General features: G+C 39.4%; 1 protein-coding gene across 6 annotated transcripts in view; it reads right to left on the minus strand.

Moving 5' to 3' along the window:
* RMND5A (required for meiotic nuclear division 5 homolog A) overlaps positions 1-16,975 on the minus strand; it is a 65,167-nt gene that overhangs the window by 20,420 nt on the left and 27,772 nt on the right. For all 6 annotated transcript variants that reach the window (XM_059659220.1, XM_059659219.1, XM_059659218.1 and 3 more), the window contains exons 3-4: positions 5,945-6,079; positions 4,346-4,446 (exon numbers count right to left, since the gene is read on the minus strand). In XM_059659220.1, coding sequence (XP_059515203.1) covers positions 4,346-4,446; positions 5,945-6,079 — 236 coding nt within the window. The remainder of the gene's footprint in view (positions 1-4,345; positions 4,447-5,944; positions 6,080-16,975) is intronic.

Below are 16,975 nucleotides of genomic sequence, written 5' to 3' on the forward strand. Positions count from 1 at the left end.
CTGATGAACAGAATACACTGGTGAATATAATAGAATCAGGGGCATAGAAAGGGAGTGGACTGACAATTCTCGGGGGGAAAGGGGTGTGGGGGGTGCAGGAAGAGACTGGAAAAAAATCATATACCTATGGATGAGGACAGTGGGGGAGGGTAAGGGCAGAGGGTGGGATGGGAACCGGGTGGAGGGGAGTTATGGGGGGGAAAAAGAGGAACAACTGTAATAATCTGAACAATAAAGATTTAATTTTAAAAAAAGACACAAACCTTAAAAGAAAAAAAAAAGAAACCATACAGCCTATAGAATTACACATTTGAATCTACCTAAAAACACAATACACACACTTCCAACTTTACATAAGTTTCTCAGAAATACAGTTTAGTATGTGTGCCCAATAGTGAGATGTGGCAGGGGCCACCATATTGAACAGCACAGTTCTATACAGACTGGTGGTTTTAATGAAGTACATAATATAACATTGCCTTATTATTGCTAGCTCCCTACCACAAAACCAAGAGATCTATTATAAACCAAGTTACCAATAGATCTGCATTTTACAAGCACAAACTCCAGAATCTTTCCTCTTAGTTTCTCCCTCCTGGCCTCGTTGAACTCCTCCTTTAAAAAATATGTTTTTAGTGATTTTTTTTGGGGGGGGGGGGGCCAGCGGAGGGAGAGAGAGAAACATTGATGAGAGAGAAACATCAACAGGCTGCCTCCTGCGTGTCCCCTACTGGGGATCAAGCCCCCAATCTGGGTATGTGCCCTGACAGAGAATCAAATAGCAATCTCTCAGTGCACAGCAACCTTTCAGTACATGGGAGGACGCCCAACAAACCAAGCCACACTGACCAGGGCTCTCTTCCTTTTTATGAAGACTCTCAATTTCCCTACAGTCCTGGCTTGCCCACTCAATTCCTTGGTGAGAATGTATTCAGGTAAGAGATGGCTACGTCTACTCGTCCTCCTGAGGACTCCCTACTGTCTTGGGACTTCATGTACATGGAAACTATCCATGGAAACCAGAGTGGCAATGATTAAGCAGTTTCTGGTGTCTTGTTTTCTGTTTTAGTTGTTTTGCCTAGGTGCAGTCTTGCTGACTCAGGCTTTTTAAATAGCCACACAGAAGGACCACAGAAGACTCTTCATAGATATACCATTGGAAAAAAAGGAATGAAGATTTGAATAAGTGGGATTTCCCCCCCAGAGTTTGAATTTTTGTTTTGTTGTTGTTTTGTTGGGGTTCTTAATTCTGAAAAGGCAGAAGAGATGCGTAGAGGGATACATGTTTAACTCACTGTGCCCATACGCTAAGTCTGGTGGAGAAAGAGCCACATATTGTTCATGGTCTAATATAAGACCTTTCTATGGTGTAACTAATAAAATACTTTTTCTCCCTTCTGTGAAAATTCTGGAACTTCTCCCCCTTCCTCCCCCTCCCCCTCCTCTCTCATAACCATTCAGTTATTTTCTGTTCCCTCTTGTCATATGGAGGCACTGCAAAAAGAACTGCAAATTCTAAAGGGCTAGGAGGCCCCAGGCATGCTATGGATATTGAAAAAAACAGGTTTCCAAATCTGCAAGGTTGAAAGTCAGATCCTAGACTGTGCAAGTCCACCAATGTAACATTACTGTGAAATACCTTTAGAAAGGCAGCCAACTGGCTTCCCCTAAAGACAAGCACTTTCTTTCAAAATGCTGACACCAGCTACAAGGACAGTTTCTGTTTTTCTATTATTTCTCCGTCTCTTTGTATTAAATTACTGTTATCTTTTTGTTGACACCACAGATGGTCTCTGACTTATAATGGACTGACTACTGATTTCTTTTTAACTTGACGATGGTACGAAAGCAATACACCTTCAGTAGAAGCTGTACTTAGATTTCTGAATTTTGATCTTTTCCAGATTAGCGACATGTGATACTCTCTCGTGATGCTGGGCAGTGGCAACGAGATGATTTCACCCAACTGCAGGCTAATGTAAGTGTTCGTAGCACATTTAAGGTACGTTAGGCTAAGCTATGATGTTTGTTAGGTTAGGTGTATTAAATGCATTTTCAACTTACAATCTTTTCAACTTATGATGGGTTTGCTGGGACGTAACCCCAGTGAAAGTCGAAGAGCACATGCAGTTATTTTTGGCTTTGCTTTTATCTACCATATGAAGGAGGAGGTCCTGTTTGTTCCAAGTTCTCCTTCAAACTATTCCAGCACTTATTTGAATGCCTTCTATGAAAATAAGCACTATGATGGGTACCCAGAGAACTTTAAGTAAAGATACAGTAATCCGGATAAAGATAAAAATTTGTACACAAACTCAGAAATATAAGGACAAGAACAAAAAGCAGGCATGGTCCTGAACAGATCTGTAAGTGCGATAAACTGTTCTGCCACTTCTCTCTCCCGTATGACATCTTTTCTGCCTTTTTCCATCGACTCGTATCATTTGCAATTACTAGCTAACACTCTCCAGACGTCCTTCTCATCTAGTCCTCCCATGGCCTCTGTTCGTATTAATTTTTTTGGGGGGAGGGAGGTTAGGGGTTGGCCTGCTCAACTGCCTAGGTTGCCTGGAGGTGAACTGTAGCCTCTCACCTTCCTCTTCCCCTCATGGGTGGTTGCACATGCTTCCTCCTACAATGTACAAACAGAAGATGCTACACAACTGAAAGGTATTTTCCTGTTGTATCTGAACCAGAGATCCAAACTGATGTGCTTCATTTTTCAACTTTTGCTACAAGCAGAATGAATTTTCTAACCTTGCCCATAAATGATGCTGATTAATATCTGCTTACATTTACCAGTAATAGGTAAAACTTGGAGAAGTTTGAGTTGTTGTAATAGATTTCTATTAAACTACCATTTTCCAAACATATGTTCCACAGAACTCCAATTTTGTGGGTTTAATAGGTGGGTGTGGGGTAAACAAGGATTCTTTGGTCAAACATGCATGGGAAACAGTGTGTTTTACAAAGTTAAATGAGTTTCTTTAGGATTGCTGATGGAGCCTCTAATATGCTAAAGTAAATCTCTTACAGGAGAATATTAAGGAAATATCATGAGAAGCATTTATTACATAACAACCTTTAACTCCATATCCAGGTGTGTCACAATCTAAAATTTGCTTTAAAAAAAAAAAATCAAAAAAATTATAAAGGTGCTATATCCATCAAGCACAATGGTACTGTTTAGGTGATATCTATCTTGTAAACTATAGTCCATACCTACCTCATATTTATAATTTATACAGGAATTTAGAATTTATCAATTTACACAGAAACCTATCTATCTCTACCTATCCATCTGGGCTGGTTTTAGAACTCTACAAAAATTTCTGAGAACTGACAAATGATCAGAAACAGGAAATTATGGTATAAAAATTAAGTAGGTCAGTAGAAGAAAAAAATGTGCATTTTATAAAATCAATAAGGATCTTCCAATTATTTTTCTGGTAACAGTGATCTCAAATACTGCCAACTTTAAAATACCAGGATCCTACGGCTATGATCTCACAACAATCACTGTTTCTATCATCTATCTCTTCCTTAAATAAGTTTTTCTCTCTCCTCCTTCTCTTTCTCCTATCTGCATCTCTTCTCCCTCCCTTCCTTCCTTCCTAATAAATAACCCAGTAATCCTCACATTTAAAAAATTCTAGAACAGGGGTCACAAACTATGGGCAAGGGACAAATATGGCTTGCTGCTCGTTTTGTGTGGCAGATGACCAAGATGGTTTTTTACATTTTTAAAGGGTTATAAAATAAGACAAGAATATGTGCAATAGAGCCTTATGTGGCTTGCAAAGTCTAAAATATTTACTACCTGGACTTTTACAAAAATATTTGCTGGCTCTGCTCTAGGATCATATTTATCACAGCTTACTCAGTAATTCAGGTAATTCACAGCAATGACAAGTGCACAGTAAATAATTAAATTTTACAGTGGCAATTAGAACTCCATCATATATACCACTTAGTTCCAATTATGTTGTTTTTTAGATACTAGCATAGAACTCAGCACATTACAGAAGTTCAAATATCAAGCTCTGCCTGCCTGAACAATAGTACTTCAGTTATGAAGCTAGTCTAAAGTGGTGGTATAGCCTGGATACAAGAAACCCTTCTCTCATGGGAATTCAGATCAACTGATAAGTAAACTCTAACCATTTCTCGTATTACACATCCCCCATATTCACTTAGCTAAAAGAAATGAAATAATTCTCCTTGATTTCTCTGAAGTCTATCCCAGGTGAGATATATATCTCAAAATCTTTAATGTGTTTTCTAATTACATTTTCTTACAGAGTTCTCTCCAAGTATTCAAAATAAAACAAACTCAGTAACTTACTCCAGAGCAGGTCTCAGAACTCTGACTTTTAATGCTTCTAATATTCGATTTAACTCCACAAATGGTTCTTTCTGACTGGGGTCTACAGAAAGACCAGATTCCTGTGAAAACAAAAAGAACTGTTATTAGCACTAATCAGGATAAAGAGATATAGTAAAAGCATATTCTAAATTTAATATGGGACAAACCTTAAAGATATTTCTTTTTAACATGTATTTCTATGGCAGAGACTGACGGTTGAGCCCTAATATCATTCTTTCTCCTTTTCCAAAGTAGTGAATTTAAGCTGGGCATGTAGCCATATGGAATAAAGCTGGGTATGACTACAAGATGTAAGTTCTGGCCAATGAAACATAAGCATGAACTCTTTGCCCCTTCCTGGAATACCAAAAGGTATTATAGAGCTTTCACTGGTATCCTGGACCATGAGGACAGGGGACGCCCCAGCAATAGGAGAGCTGCAAAGAGCCTAGGTCCCGAAGAGACTCATGGGCACAGCTACATTGTATATGCTGTTGATGGCTTACTACCTCCTATTTCTGTGCAAGAAAAAGAAACTTCATTTTTGTTTAAGCCATTAGTATTTGGGGTCTTTGTTATTTGTAAATGAACTTAGTACTAAATAACACAATTTAGAAACTTTATATGGACACATACACAATTCCCATAAGTACAGAGAAAGACCCAAGTTACAGTTTATCTGTTAAAATAGAAAAGGCTTATTGACCAACCTAATGTTACAACTATTTAGAGGTGGCCAAATGTAAACTAAAGCTTTAATTGAAGTGGTGCAATTTTGTATAACTTAGAATCAGTAGTTCAATAAATTTGGGTTGCCATGCCAAAAAAAAAAAAAAAAAAAAAAAAGGCTTAACGGTTTTGTTTACAGACTAGCTTTAAATTATTTAATTCTTATAGTCCTTAAAAAATAGCACATGGATGGTAGCCAAGGATAGAATTTGAATACACATAAATCTGGTGCTGAATCCTACCCAGTTCCTTTACTGAGAACCCGTACAGCCTTGGAAAATTTACAGTTCCAGACCTCAGATTCCGGGAGAAATAATTTCCATCTCCCAGGATTGCAGTGAGAATTAAAGGCAGGGCTTGACTTGTGGTAAAGACTCATATGTGTGGCAGCTGTTACCATTATGATTAAGTGGTATTTAGTAAACTGTTCTGAAATCCTTACACTTATGTCTAATAGAAAGAAAAAACAAGTAATACTCATCTGAAATAAATTTTAGCTTGAAATTCATTTGATAAGCAAAATTCTACCAGCTGGGCCAGAAGAGACGAGCAACCATAAATCTGTCCTTTTCTATACTAAAACCTTCCCTATCAAAAGAGGAAATGAAGAAAGTAGCATCACTTCAGACCCCTTCACTGAGGACCTGGGACCAACGTTTTGGGGCAGGAATAAGGAAATACTCCAATTAAGAAGTGCTAGGGTTATAATTCTCACCAATTAAAAAAAGACTTCCTAGTAAAATTAGGTCAGCCCTGATAATTAAAATATTAAAAATCTAACTATAGCTAGAAGACTCAGGAGCTCGAAGGCTGTTCTTTTCCATCTTCTTGCAGTTGGCACACTGTTACCTGGCAGAGCTCCTCAGCGACATCCAGCATTCCTTGTCGGAAGAAGTGCTCCACCATCACCTCATTGAGAAGCCGCTGGCTGTCCGCCTGCCAGCAGCCATCGATTCCCACACTGCTAATGTCAGAGTCAAAATTCTGGGGGCGGGAAGGACACATAAATAAATAAATAAATAAATAAATAAATAAATAAATAAATAAATCACTCATGAATTGATTAGGATGCATCACTGTATATCATTTTCAACCCATCTAAAAGAAAGATTGGCCTTCATTTCACTCTGAGATACCCCTAAATAAATACCCAATTCAAATTCATCTGTAGCCTATGACAGGGAGTAGTTTTTCCACTGCTCCTTTTAAAACTTGTCACTCTCTTTGATTATTGTTGGAAGAGTAAACAGGTGATATTTTAGAGAGCATCCTGCAAAAATATATAAATTTAACAGTGATTTATGTGAATAAATTGATTTTTTGACACTATACAACAGCAATTATTTTCAGAGTTGTACCTGAAAAAGCATTTTCAACACAACATTGTCTAATAGGAAAAAAAGCAAAAATCCATATGCTTAACATAGAATCAGTTAAATAATCCATGACACATCCCAACAACTGCAGTGCCAAGGTGGGGGGTGGCTCCACGGTGGGAGCACGGCCAGGTGGTTAAGAGAGCAGGCTCTGAGGCCAATCTACCTGGGTTTGAATCCTGGCTCTATCTCCTACTAGCTGTGTGATCTTGACCAAATTATAAGGCCTTTGAGCCTCAGCTTCCTTACCTTAAGTAGAAAAAATCAACACTACCTCCCCATTTGGGCTGAATTGCATCCTCTCAAAATTCCTATGTTAATGAAACCCTAAATCCCAGTATAGATCATAAGTTAATGCTAATCCATTAAGACTGGTATCCTTATAAAAAGAGGAAATCAGGATACAGACAGGTACAGAGGGAAGACCATGTGCAATGGACTGAATGTCTGCACCCTGCCCCCCACATTCCCGCACTGGAGGCCTAACAGCATGACTATCTGTCTGTGAGGAGGTGATAAAGGTTAAATGAAGTCGTAAGGGTAGGGACCTACTCTTAGAAGATAAGAAAGGCCGAAACCGGTTTGGCTCAGTGGATAGAGCGTCGGCCTGCGGACTGAAGGGTCCCAGGTTCGATTCCGGTCAGGGGCATGTACCTGGGTTGCGGGCATATCCCCAGTAGGAGATGTGCAGGAGGCAGCTGATCGATGTTTCTGTCTCATCGATGTTTCTAACTCTCTATCTCTCTCCCTTCCTCTCTGTAAAAAATCAATAAAATATATTTAAAAAAAAAAAAAAAGAAGATAAGGAAGAAACACCAGAGTACAATGTTTATGTTCTCTCTCTCTCTCCACCTCCCTCCCTTCCTCCTTCCCTCCCTGCCTCCTTCTCCCCACCCCTCCCTGCCTCCTTCTCCCCACCCCTCCCCACCATATGATACAGCGAGAAGGCAGTCGTCAGCATGTCAGAAAGGAGGCTGCCCATCCTCAACAGGACATGAATTGGCTAGGACCTTGATCCTGGACTTCCCGGTCTCCAGAACTGTGAGGAAATAAATTTTTGTTGTTTAAACTACCCAGTCTGTGGTATTGTGTAATGGGAACACAGCTGACTAAGAACCACGTGAAGATGAAGCAAGAAGATGGCTATCTATAAGCCAAGGAGGCCTCAGAAAAGCAACCCTGCTAACACCTTGATCCTGAACTTCCACTCTCCAGAATTGTGGGGAAATAAACATGTTTATGCCACCTAGTTTATATAGCAGCCCTAGCAAGTTAAAACACTCTCTTACTGGTTAAATAAAATGGTAGTTGCTACTATTCTAGTATTACCATTCACAATTAAAAGGTGAGGCTCATTACTGTGTATCTATTAACATGGAAAAATGTCCCTAATACCTTAGGCAAAAAAAAAAATTAAAAACTTCTACAAAGTTATGACCCCATTTAAAATTTTTTTTTTTTGTAATTGATTTCAGAGAGGATGGGAGAGGGAGAGACAGAAACAACAGTGATGAGAGAATCGCTACCTCCTGCACACCCCCTACTGAGGACAGAGCCCACTACCTGGGCATGTGCCCTAACCAGGAATTGAACTGTGATCTTTTGGTTCATAGGTTGATGCTCAGCCACTGAACCATACTAGCTGGGCAACCCCATTGTTTTAAAAAAAAAAAGAATACCTGCCCTGGCCAGTGTCCTCAGTGGTTAGTGCATCGGCCCATGAACTGACAGGCTGCAGGTCCAATCTCGGTTGCAAGTTTGATCCCCGGCCTTGGTTGGCGCAAGTAGAGGAGGCAAATGATGGATGTGTCTCTTTCACCTCTCTCTTTCTTTCCCCCTTTCTCCCTCCCTTCTACTCTTTCTAAAAGTCAATGGAAAAAATATCCTCAGGTGAGAATAAAAATATAAAATAAAGAATACTGTACCTTCAAATATTTAGGGGGGAAAAATCTAAAAACATGTGCACAAAAGTATTAGTAGATTGCCAATGAAAACTACCATGCTCCACACAAAGAACAAAATTCTTTTCATAATTAACAAATTAACCCAGTTCTGGGTAAAATTAAGTAAACACACTCCACCTTGTCTTTACCACTGAATGCAGCTATAAAATCAGGACACAATAAATGGAGCAGCTATTTGGGGACACTTAAAAGCGAGGAGGAGTAAGCAGACTGAGGAAGAAGGTCACAGAGGTGATGAGTTTACTAGTTTTCTCTCCCCAGTATCTCTCAGCCTGGATGCAATGCAGCCAAAACCCAGAAATGGGCACCTGGAATGAGAAGCCCTTTAGTTCTGCCACAAGGAATAGGAATGGGCTTTCCTACCATTCAGAGAATAGGGAGAATCAGATGCTTCTTTCCTCCTGCCTCCATCTTCTTTCACCTCTAGCTCAAGGCAGTCTGCAGGTTTTCTATTGCAACTTAAAACCACACTTTATTTTATTTTTAAAAAATGTTTTTATTGATTTTTAGGTAGAGAGGAAGGGTGAGAGATAGAAATATCAATGAGACACATCAATCAGCTGCCTCTTGCACACCCCCTACTGAGGACTGAACCCGCAACCCGGGCATGTGCCCTGACCAGGAATAATGACACTCAATCCACTGAGCCACACCAGCCAGCCAACAACACAATTTTATTATCTCACAGCTCTATAGGTCAGAAGTCCTTTATTCAAATGACTAAAGGAAAGGGGATCTGGAGATGACAGAATGTATTATAAACTCAGCAATCTGCCAATAAATAACTCTCTAAATGTCTAAGTGCACCCTTGAGCAAGAATCAGAGACTAATTACAAGAGTCCTCACAGATCTATCAGCCTCATTCAATACAAATACAACATTGAGATTTATTCTTGTTCATTTAATGATTATTCTCCAATCCCATCAACTCCCAACCAATTTATCAGGTGTCTGTTCTGCAGGAAAGAAAGAAAACAACTTTGCCCTGGCCGGGTGGCTCAGTTAGTTGGAGCATCATCCTGTACACCAAAAGGTTTTGAGTTCAATCTCTGATCAGGGTGCTTATGGGAAGCAACTGATCAATGTTTTATTTGGCAGTATGAATTAAAAGTCAGAATTTTAATAACTACCACCAGATCAAGCTGCTCAGATCAAGCAGAAGAATTCCTTCAAATCTTTCCTTTACATACCACAAGGATATTTTGATCATCTAGGAAACTCTAAAATATAAGAGTCTAATATTTCAACAAATTGAAACAGTTTTACAATGATGTTTTAAAACTTTTAAAAAATATTTATTGTTGAGAATATTACAGAAGTCCCCACAATGATGCTTTTCATGGACCTTTATTTCCAATGGTAACTTTCTGTACCACTGTCACTACTATACAGGTAAGAAAAATCATACAGGATATCCCTACTACATTCAAATAATATAACTTACCTCCCTGTCTTGGGAAACACAACTAAAATGTAAATAAGCAATGCATTTGATGAAAATTACTGAACTTCCATCATTCTGATATTCTAGTTAAAACCACTGAGGTAGATAAGTACATTTTTTTCATAGATTACTTTCTGTTCACCTATAGTAAAATTTAAAGTTAAAATTATAAAAAGAAGGTTGAAGAAATGCAATACAGTTTCAGAACTCCTTTTGTTATAACTGCACGTTCTTACTATTGCATCAGAGCTAGGATCAGTTAGTTCCAGGCTCTGTTGCTAGGCAACCAAACTGGTTTGCAAGGCTGCCCAGAAAATAAGCAGCACTGCAAACCAGCCAAGTGGCGGCTAATGAAGAGAAATATCTATTATTAGCACTACTGTTTTACTATAGTTTTTCCTTTTAAGAAAAGAAAACTTGGAAAGATGTTCTTAAATGTGAAGTCAAGATTCAAAGAAGAATCAAAAGCAAAACACACATTCAAGGGTGTGTCTGCCTGGAGATGTTATGGCTTGGAAAGAGAAACACTAATTCATAAGTCATTTCATGTGCTTCTAGCATCAGTCACTTCTTTCTTAATCTTCACCAAGGACGTATTTTTATTGATTTTTTTTTTTAGAGAGAAAGGAAGGAGGGGGTGAGAAGAAGGGAGAGAGGGAAGGAAGGAGGGAGGGAGGGAGGGAGGGAGAGAGAGAGAGAGAGAGAGAGAGAGAGAGATCCATAGGAGAGAAACATCCATCAGTTGCCTCCTGTACACATCCCGACCCACAACCTTTCGGTGTACAAGACTATGCTCCAACCAAATAGCCACCCAGCAAGGACAAGTCATTCACATTTTTGATGAATTAAGTTTTAAAATCTGGAAGCTGAAGCAGAGGAGGGGTACATTTATCAAACTGCCTAAACAGACCATCCTGTTGCTTTAGCTATAACATGAGCACGCTTACAAACTGGGTAGACTTTAATGACTGGCTTTTTGTTCACTATCCCAAACTAATCCATTTCTGAAATACACTGTATGAAATTAGAATCATTGAGCACAATGATAACAGTATAGGACAAAATCCAGTATTGGGGTTTTTTTTGTTTGTCTTTGTGGGTTTTTTTAAAATATATTTTTATTGATTTCAGAGAGGAAGGGAAAGAAACATCAACGATGAGAGAGAATCATTGATCGGCCTCCTGCACACCACACACTGGGGATCGAGCCTGCAACCTGGACATGTGTCCTGAGCAGGAATTGAACTGAGACCTCCTGGTTCATAGGTCGACCGGCCAGGCCAGTACTTGCTTTAAACATATGTGCCAATTCTTTAACACTGTAATGTTTTAAACTGCCCCATCTACTTTTGAAGAAAACTTGTTGGGCTGCTGTTGCACCTACCAGGAATCAATTTCCCCTCCAGGCATCCAGTTATTCTGGTTTAGGAAGGAGAGGTAATATCACACAGAACAATTAACAGAATAAAAAGATCTGTATTCTAGTTCCACTCAGTTTGAAATAACATCTACTTCACATATAACCCACAAAAGATTAGTCTCCAAAAGTTGTTTTTTCATCATAAATTCCTACCAATTAAAATTAAAGACCAACAACCTAATATTTAAAAAATGGGCAGAAAATAAGCAAGAAACTCACCAAAAGAGTAAATTCTAACAATCAAATATAGAAAAAGATGCTCAAAAGATGATGAAGGAGTTCAGCAGCTTGATTCATTGGTTGAGCATCAACCCATGAACCAAGAGGTTACCAGTTCAATTCCCAGTCAGGGCACACAAGTGGGTTATGGGCTTGATCCCCAGAATGAGTCATGCAGGAGGCACAATTGATGTGTTTCTCTCTCATCAGTGTTTCTATCTCTATATGCCTCTCCCTTCCTCTCTCTCTAAAATCAATAAAAGTATATTTTTTGAAAAAGAAAAAAAAGATGATGGAAACACAAATTAATACTAGATACCATTTAATATCCATGTGATTAATTTAAAAATTTTTAAAAGCTGATAAAACCAAGTGTACCTGAGAATCTAAGAAATAGGAACTCATACATAAGGACAAAATTGCCAATTGATTCAAAAAGTTAGCAAGCCCAGTAAAGCTAATGATGAGGCACATGCCTTATGATGAAATAATCCATATTTAGGCATAGACAAACAGCAGTGCTTTGCAGACTATGCACTAGAAAATATATTTAGTAGTGTATCATGATCAGCATTTATAAATATATTTTAGATGTAGATGATACCTTTTTAGACATTCCATTCCTCCACTGTATTATATTCATATCTCTATTTGGTTTTCAAAGTTAAAAGCAGGTTTTGCCAGATCAAGAAAAGGGGGTGGGGAGGGGAGATAAAGCCAAACTGCTAAGTTTTTACTTTGTAAACAAAGAGGAGGAACGGGGCATGGTCAGAGATATAACAAACTACTCTGCTGGGCCTTAAGATCCTTAAAATCCTTCATAATGTAACCATCTGTCACACTTGCATCCTATCTTCTCACAATTATTTTGCATATTATTTTATACTGGAGGCCCAGTGCACAAAATTTATGCACTCGGGGAGGGGATGGTGGAGGGGGGGTAGAGGGGTGGGGGAGTGGGTGGGTAGTGGTGGTGGTGGTGGTGGTGTAGAGGTGGGGGGGGAGCAGGGGGTGGTGTCCCTTAGCCCAACCTGCGCCCTCTCACAATCCAGGAGCTCTCACAGGGGGTGTCTGACTGAGTCGAATATCCTTAGCATTGCCACAGAAACGGGAGAGGCCCCTGTCACTGCCACTGCACTTGCCAGGTGTGAGCCTGGCTTCTGGCTGAGCGGCACTCCCCCTGTGGGAGCACACTGACCAGTTGTTCCACCACCGTGCAGTTGATTTGCATATTATGCTTTTATTATATAGGATACCTTTCCGTTCTGGTGAGCTGCTTCTATCTGAGCAAACTACAGAAATCCGAGTGACTATTTTACTAATTCTCCCAAAAATGGCACATACCTCTTACCATTTAGATGCACAGGAGAGAAATTCAGCTCACCGGGGATTAATTCCCTCAAGAAATTCAAATTCAGAAAAGCTCAAAATCTTAAAATCTGGGTTTTCATCCCAGTTGCTTCCATTTGCTTTTTAGTTCTGTGATCTTAGGCAGGCTACTGAATCAGTCTTAGTTTTCACATCTATATCTGCAGACAATAATCCCTCCCTTACAAAGCCTTGGTAAAGACTAAATTAAATAAGGAACATGAAACTCTACCAGGACCTATCCCACTGTAAGCCTCCAATTACAGTAACTGAATCTGAGAGGCAGGTCTTGTCACCAAATCTTCTATTCTACATTTAAAAGAATATTCATTTAAAAAAAAACACAAAAATACAAAAGCATATTAACAAAGGCATTAATAATAAATTCATTAATCTATTAAAATCACTTGAATACAATTACAGGCTGGATTAGTTGACACAGCTTAATAGGTGGAAGGTCCTTTTCCCCTCTCAACCCAACCTGACTTGGATGCTAAACCACACCAGCCATTCCGTTTTATAGCCTCAGGCAAAAATGGGTCTGTACCACCTCCAGGTCTAGCAGGATCCTCGGATCTGATTGCAGAGGTCCAGGCTTTCCTCTGAGGAATGGACTATATAATTCAACAAATAATTACCATTGTCAACTAAATAATGTCATTTCATTCTGCTCAGAGCAGTAGTAGTAAGAATAATACAGGCCCATAGCTTAGAGCCTATGATGTAGTGTGACAGACAGCAGAGAAAGCAGAACTCATCTTCTCTTTTGAGAATGCTCTTAGGACTGAAAAAGGCAAAACCAATATTGTTTCACAGACACTGAAGCCCAATACAAGTGGAGTCAGGACTCTTGGTTGCTACAAAGGGAAATCTCTTTTGCCCAAACTAGCCAGGCTTAAAGAAAGGCTCTGTTAACTAGGGTCTCTCAGATTCTCGCCAGGGCTACTAATCACTCCAAGGCTCACACATTCCAGCCCTCCTTTCTGCAAGAGCTCTACTAAGAAAGATACCAGGGAAAGACCCTGAGACACCCACCTTGCAACAAATAACTGTGGCCGAGCAACAACTGTGGCCTTGCAAAAATTTAGACACATTGTCTACTTTATTTTCTTGGATTACTAGCTACTAATTCTGAGGGGAGAGGGAGAGGATTTAGTTGGATGTTTTATTTTATTTTCAGGGAACATGTTATGTTCTTGTATTTTTAATCACTGTTGTCTCTTGATGACTTTGTTAATTATTCCTTTTCAATAATTCTAAAAATTCTACCCAAAATATGTATCAAAGTATCTGTCTATATTTCAGAAATCAGCAATTTTTCTTCTTAAGCAGAGTCAATGTTCTATCATTTTTATTTCCTTTTCCCTTCATTAATAGTAACATCTCTCTACATTAGGGTTTATCCATTACATTAATAACAGAACTTTAGAGCTAGTACACATCTGACCCCACCCACATAGTCTACCTAAACTACTATTTAAGGCTAAACTCAAGACATTATCTCCCACTGCTATCCTTTTTCTCCTCCCATACCCAACCATACCTACATAAAAGGCAGTTCTACATAAACTGCTCACCAGAACTACCTTAAAATATTCTATATTTTACTTTTTATAGCATTACTCCATTTGCTTTTTAAGAGTCAGCATTTGCCTTACCAGTGTAGGTGCTCCATCTAGTGGCAGAAGATCAGTTAGGGCAGTGGTTCTCAACCTTGGCTGCACATTAGAATCACCTGGGAATCTTTTTAAAATCCTGATTTCTGGGCCTCATCCTCCGGAAATTCTGTTTCTTTGTTACTAATGTTGTGGCCTCACCCCATAAGAAAGAAACAGAATTTCCAGAGGATGAGGCCAAGAAATCAGGATTTTAAAAAGATTCCCAGGTGATTCTAATGTGCAGCCAAGGTTGAGAACCACTGAGTTAGGGCAATGTGGTTTTAAAAATATATTTAACCATTATTTTTTCCCTTAAAACATTACCAACCCTGCAATGGCCTAATTTCCTAATTTCCTAACCTTGGTTGCAGGATCAATCCCTGGCCTGGGTTGGGGTATGTGCCAAAGGCAAGCAGTGAGTGTGGGAAACAACCAACTGATGTGTCTCTCTCACATCGTTTCTCCCTCTTCCCCCTCCTCTACCTCCCCTCCCTTTCACTCTCTAAAAAATGATCAATTGAAAAAATATCCTCAGGTAAGGATTAAACAATAAAAATAAAATGCCCTAAACAGGAGAGGGTCCTACATTTTCTTAAAATGGGGGAGAAAATTAAAAATAGACTAACAAATGATTTGTTTTTACCAAAAAAACTGCCACAGGCTCTGGCCAGTATGCTCAGTGGTTACAGAATCAGCTCACGGACCAAAGGGTCATGGGTTCAATTCCTGGTCAAGGTCACATACCTCGGTTGCAGGCTTGATTCCCTAACCTGGGTTGGGGCATGTGCAAGAAGTAACCAATCGCTCTCTCTCTCTCTCTCTCTCTCTCTCTCTCTCTCTCCCTCCCCCCTCCTCCCTCCTCTCCACTCCCTCTAAAAATCAATGGGAAACTATCCTTTAAAAACATATATATATATATATATTTTATATCAAAAATATATATATATTATTGATTTTTTACAGAGAGGAAGGGAGAGGGATAGAGAGTTAGAAACATCGATGAGAAACATCCATCAGCTGCCTCCTGCACACCCCCTACTGGGGATGTGCCTGCAACCAAGGTACATGCCCTTGACCAGAATCGAACCCGGGACCCTTCAGTCCGTAGGCCGACGCTTCATCCACTGAGCCAAACCGGTTAGGGTGGAAACTATCCTTGAGTGAGGATTAAAAACAGATTTGCCACAGAACTCGATAGCTGATATTATGTGTTTTAAAAAGTGATTGCAATACTTTGGACATCTGAAAATAGTCAACACATTAAAGCAGAAATCTTCAAATTTTATGTTTATAATAAAAAGCCATAAAACACCTTGGTTAATACCACAAACTTCTTTTCTGCTTACATTTTCAGAGAAGTGATAACTAGAGAATTCTAAAACACAAGAAGCATTAAAACACTAAAGGAACAAACATCATTTAGCAAATTTACTGAAGTTCCTAACTCAGAACCAGCCAGCTCACAAAGGAGTCACAGTTTCTTTGATTGCCTCCTCTTGGGAGGGTGGGAACAAGTGTCCATGGTGCTCACAGGCTGCTGAACAACATTCCAGCTTATTACTCAAGTCTGTTTGTTGTGGTTTTAAAGTCTTGTGTCACAATGGCTTCAGCTTCATCCTGTTCTCACCACCCATCCACATAAGTCTACCAAGCCTTTATAACAGGTGGCCCTGAAAGCGTATACAAACTGGCTAGGTCAAAACTAAAGAAAAAAAAAACCTTACAAGTCAGTGGTGTTTCATATGACAACAGCCTACACAGAATTCCTCGTCTATGTGAGAAGCTCGTGCACAATGTCTATGTTGTTCTAGGGGGTAATAGCTTCCTCCACAGCTGAGGCCAAGTAGATGCAAGAGAGAGAGCGAGAGAGAGAGAGAGAGAGAGAGAGAGAGAGAGAGAGAGAGAGAGAGAGAATATGCACTAGATTAGAAGATGCTAGAACTGGGCTAAGAGATCCAGGGAGTGTGTGTGTCCGCGCGCGCACGCGCACACACGCTAAGACTATAATTCACTAAATGCTGATCAGTATCAACTTAGTAACATAGTTTCATATAATGGATCAGGAGAATCTAGGTCACCTAGAAATTAAACTACTTTCACAAGAACATAAAACTACCAAAATGAAAAATTACTTGAAAAGGTCCTTGCAACTTCCAAGTACATGGAAAAAAAAAATGTCCTCAAAAGAGAAATGAGTAAATTAAAAGTATATAATTAGGAACATTCACCTCAAACCCATCCCCACACAAAAAGCCAGAATTTAGATTGCTCGCTATGTGTTCCCTCGGTATCCATTCTCAAAGAGGTACTGCAATTCCAGCACCAAATATATTTAAATGCTGTCTCAAAGATGAGCCAAAATATCTGACAACCCTTATGAATATGTGTAAAGATTTGCTAGATCAGGTGACAGGCATGCTCAGCAAATTT

Source organism: Myotis daubentonii, chromosome 12 (genome assembly GCF_963259705.1).
Source record: "Myotis daubentonii chromosome 12, mMyoDau2.1, whole genome shotgun sequence".
NCBI classification, from domain to species: Eukaryota; Metazoa; Chordata; class Mammalia; order Chiroptera; family Vespertilionidae; genus Myotis; species Myotis daubentonii.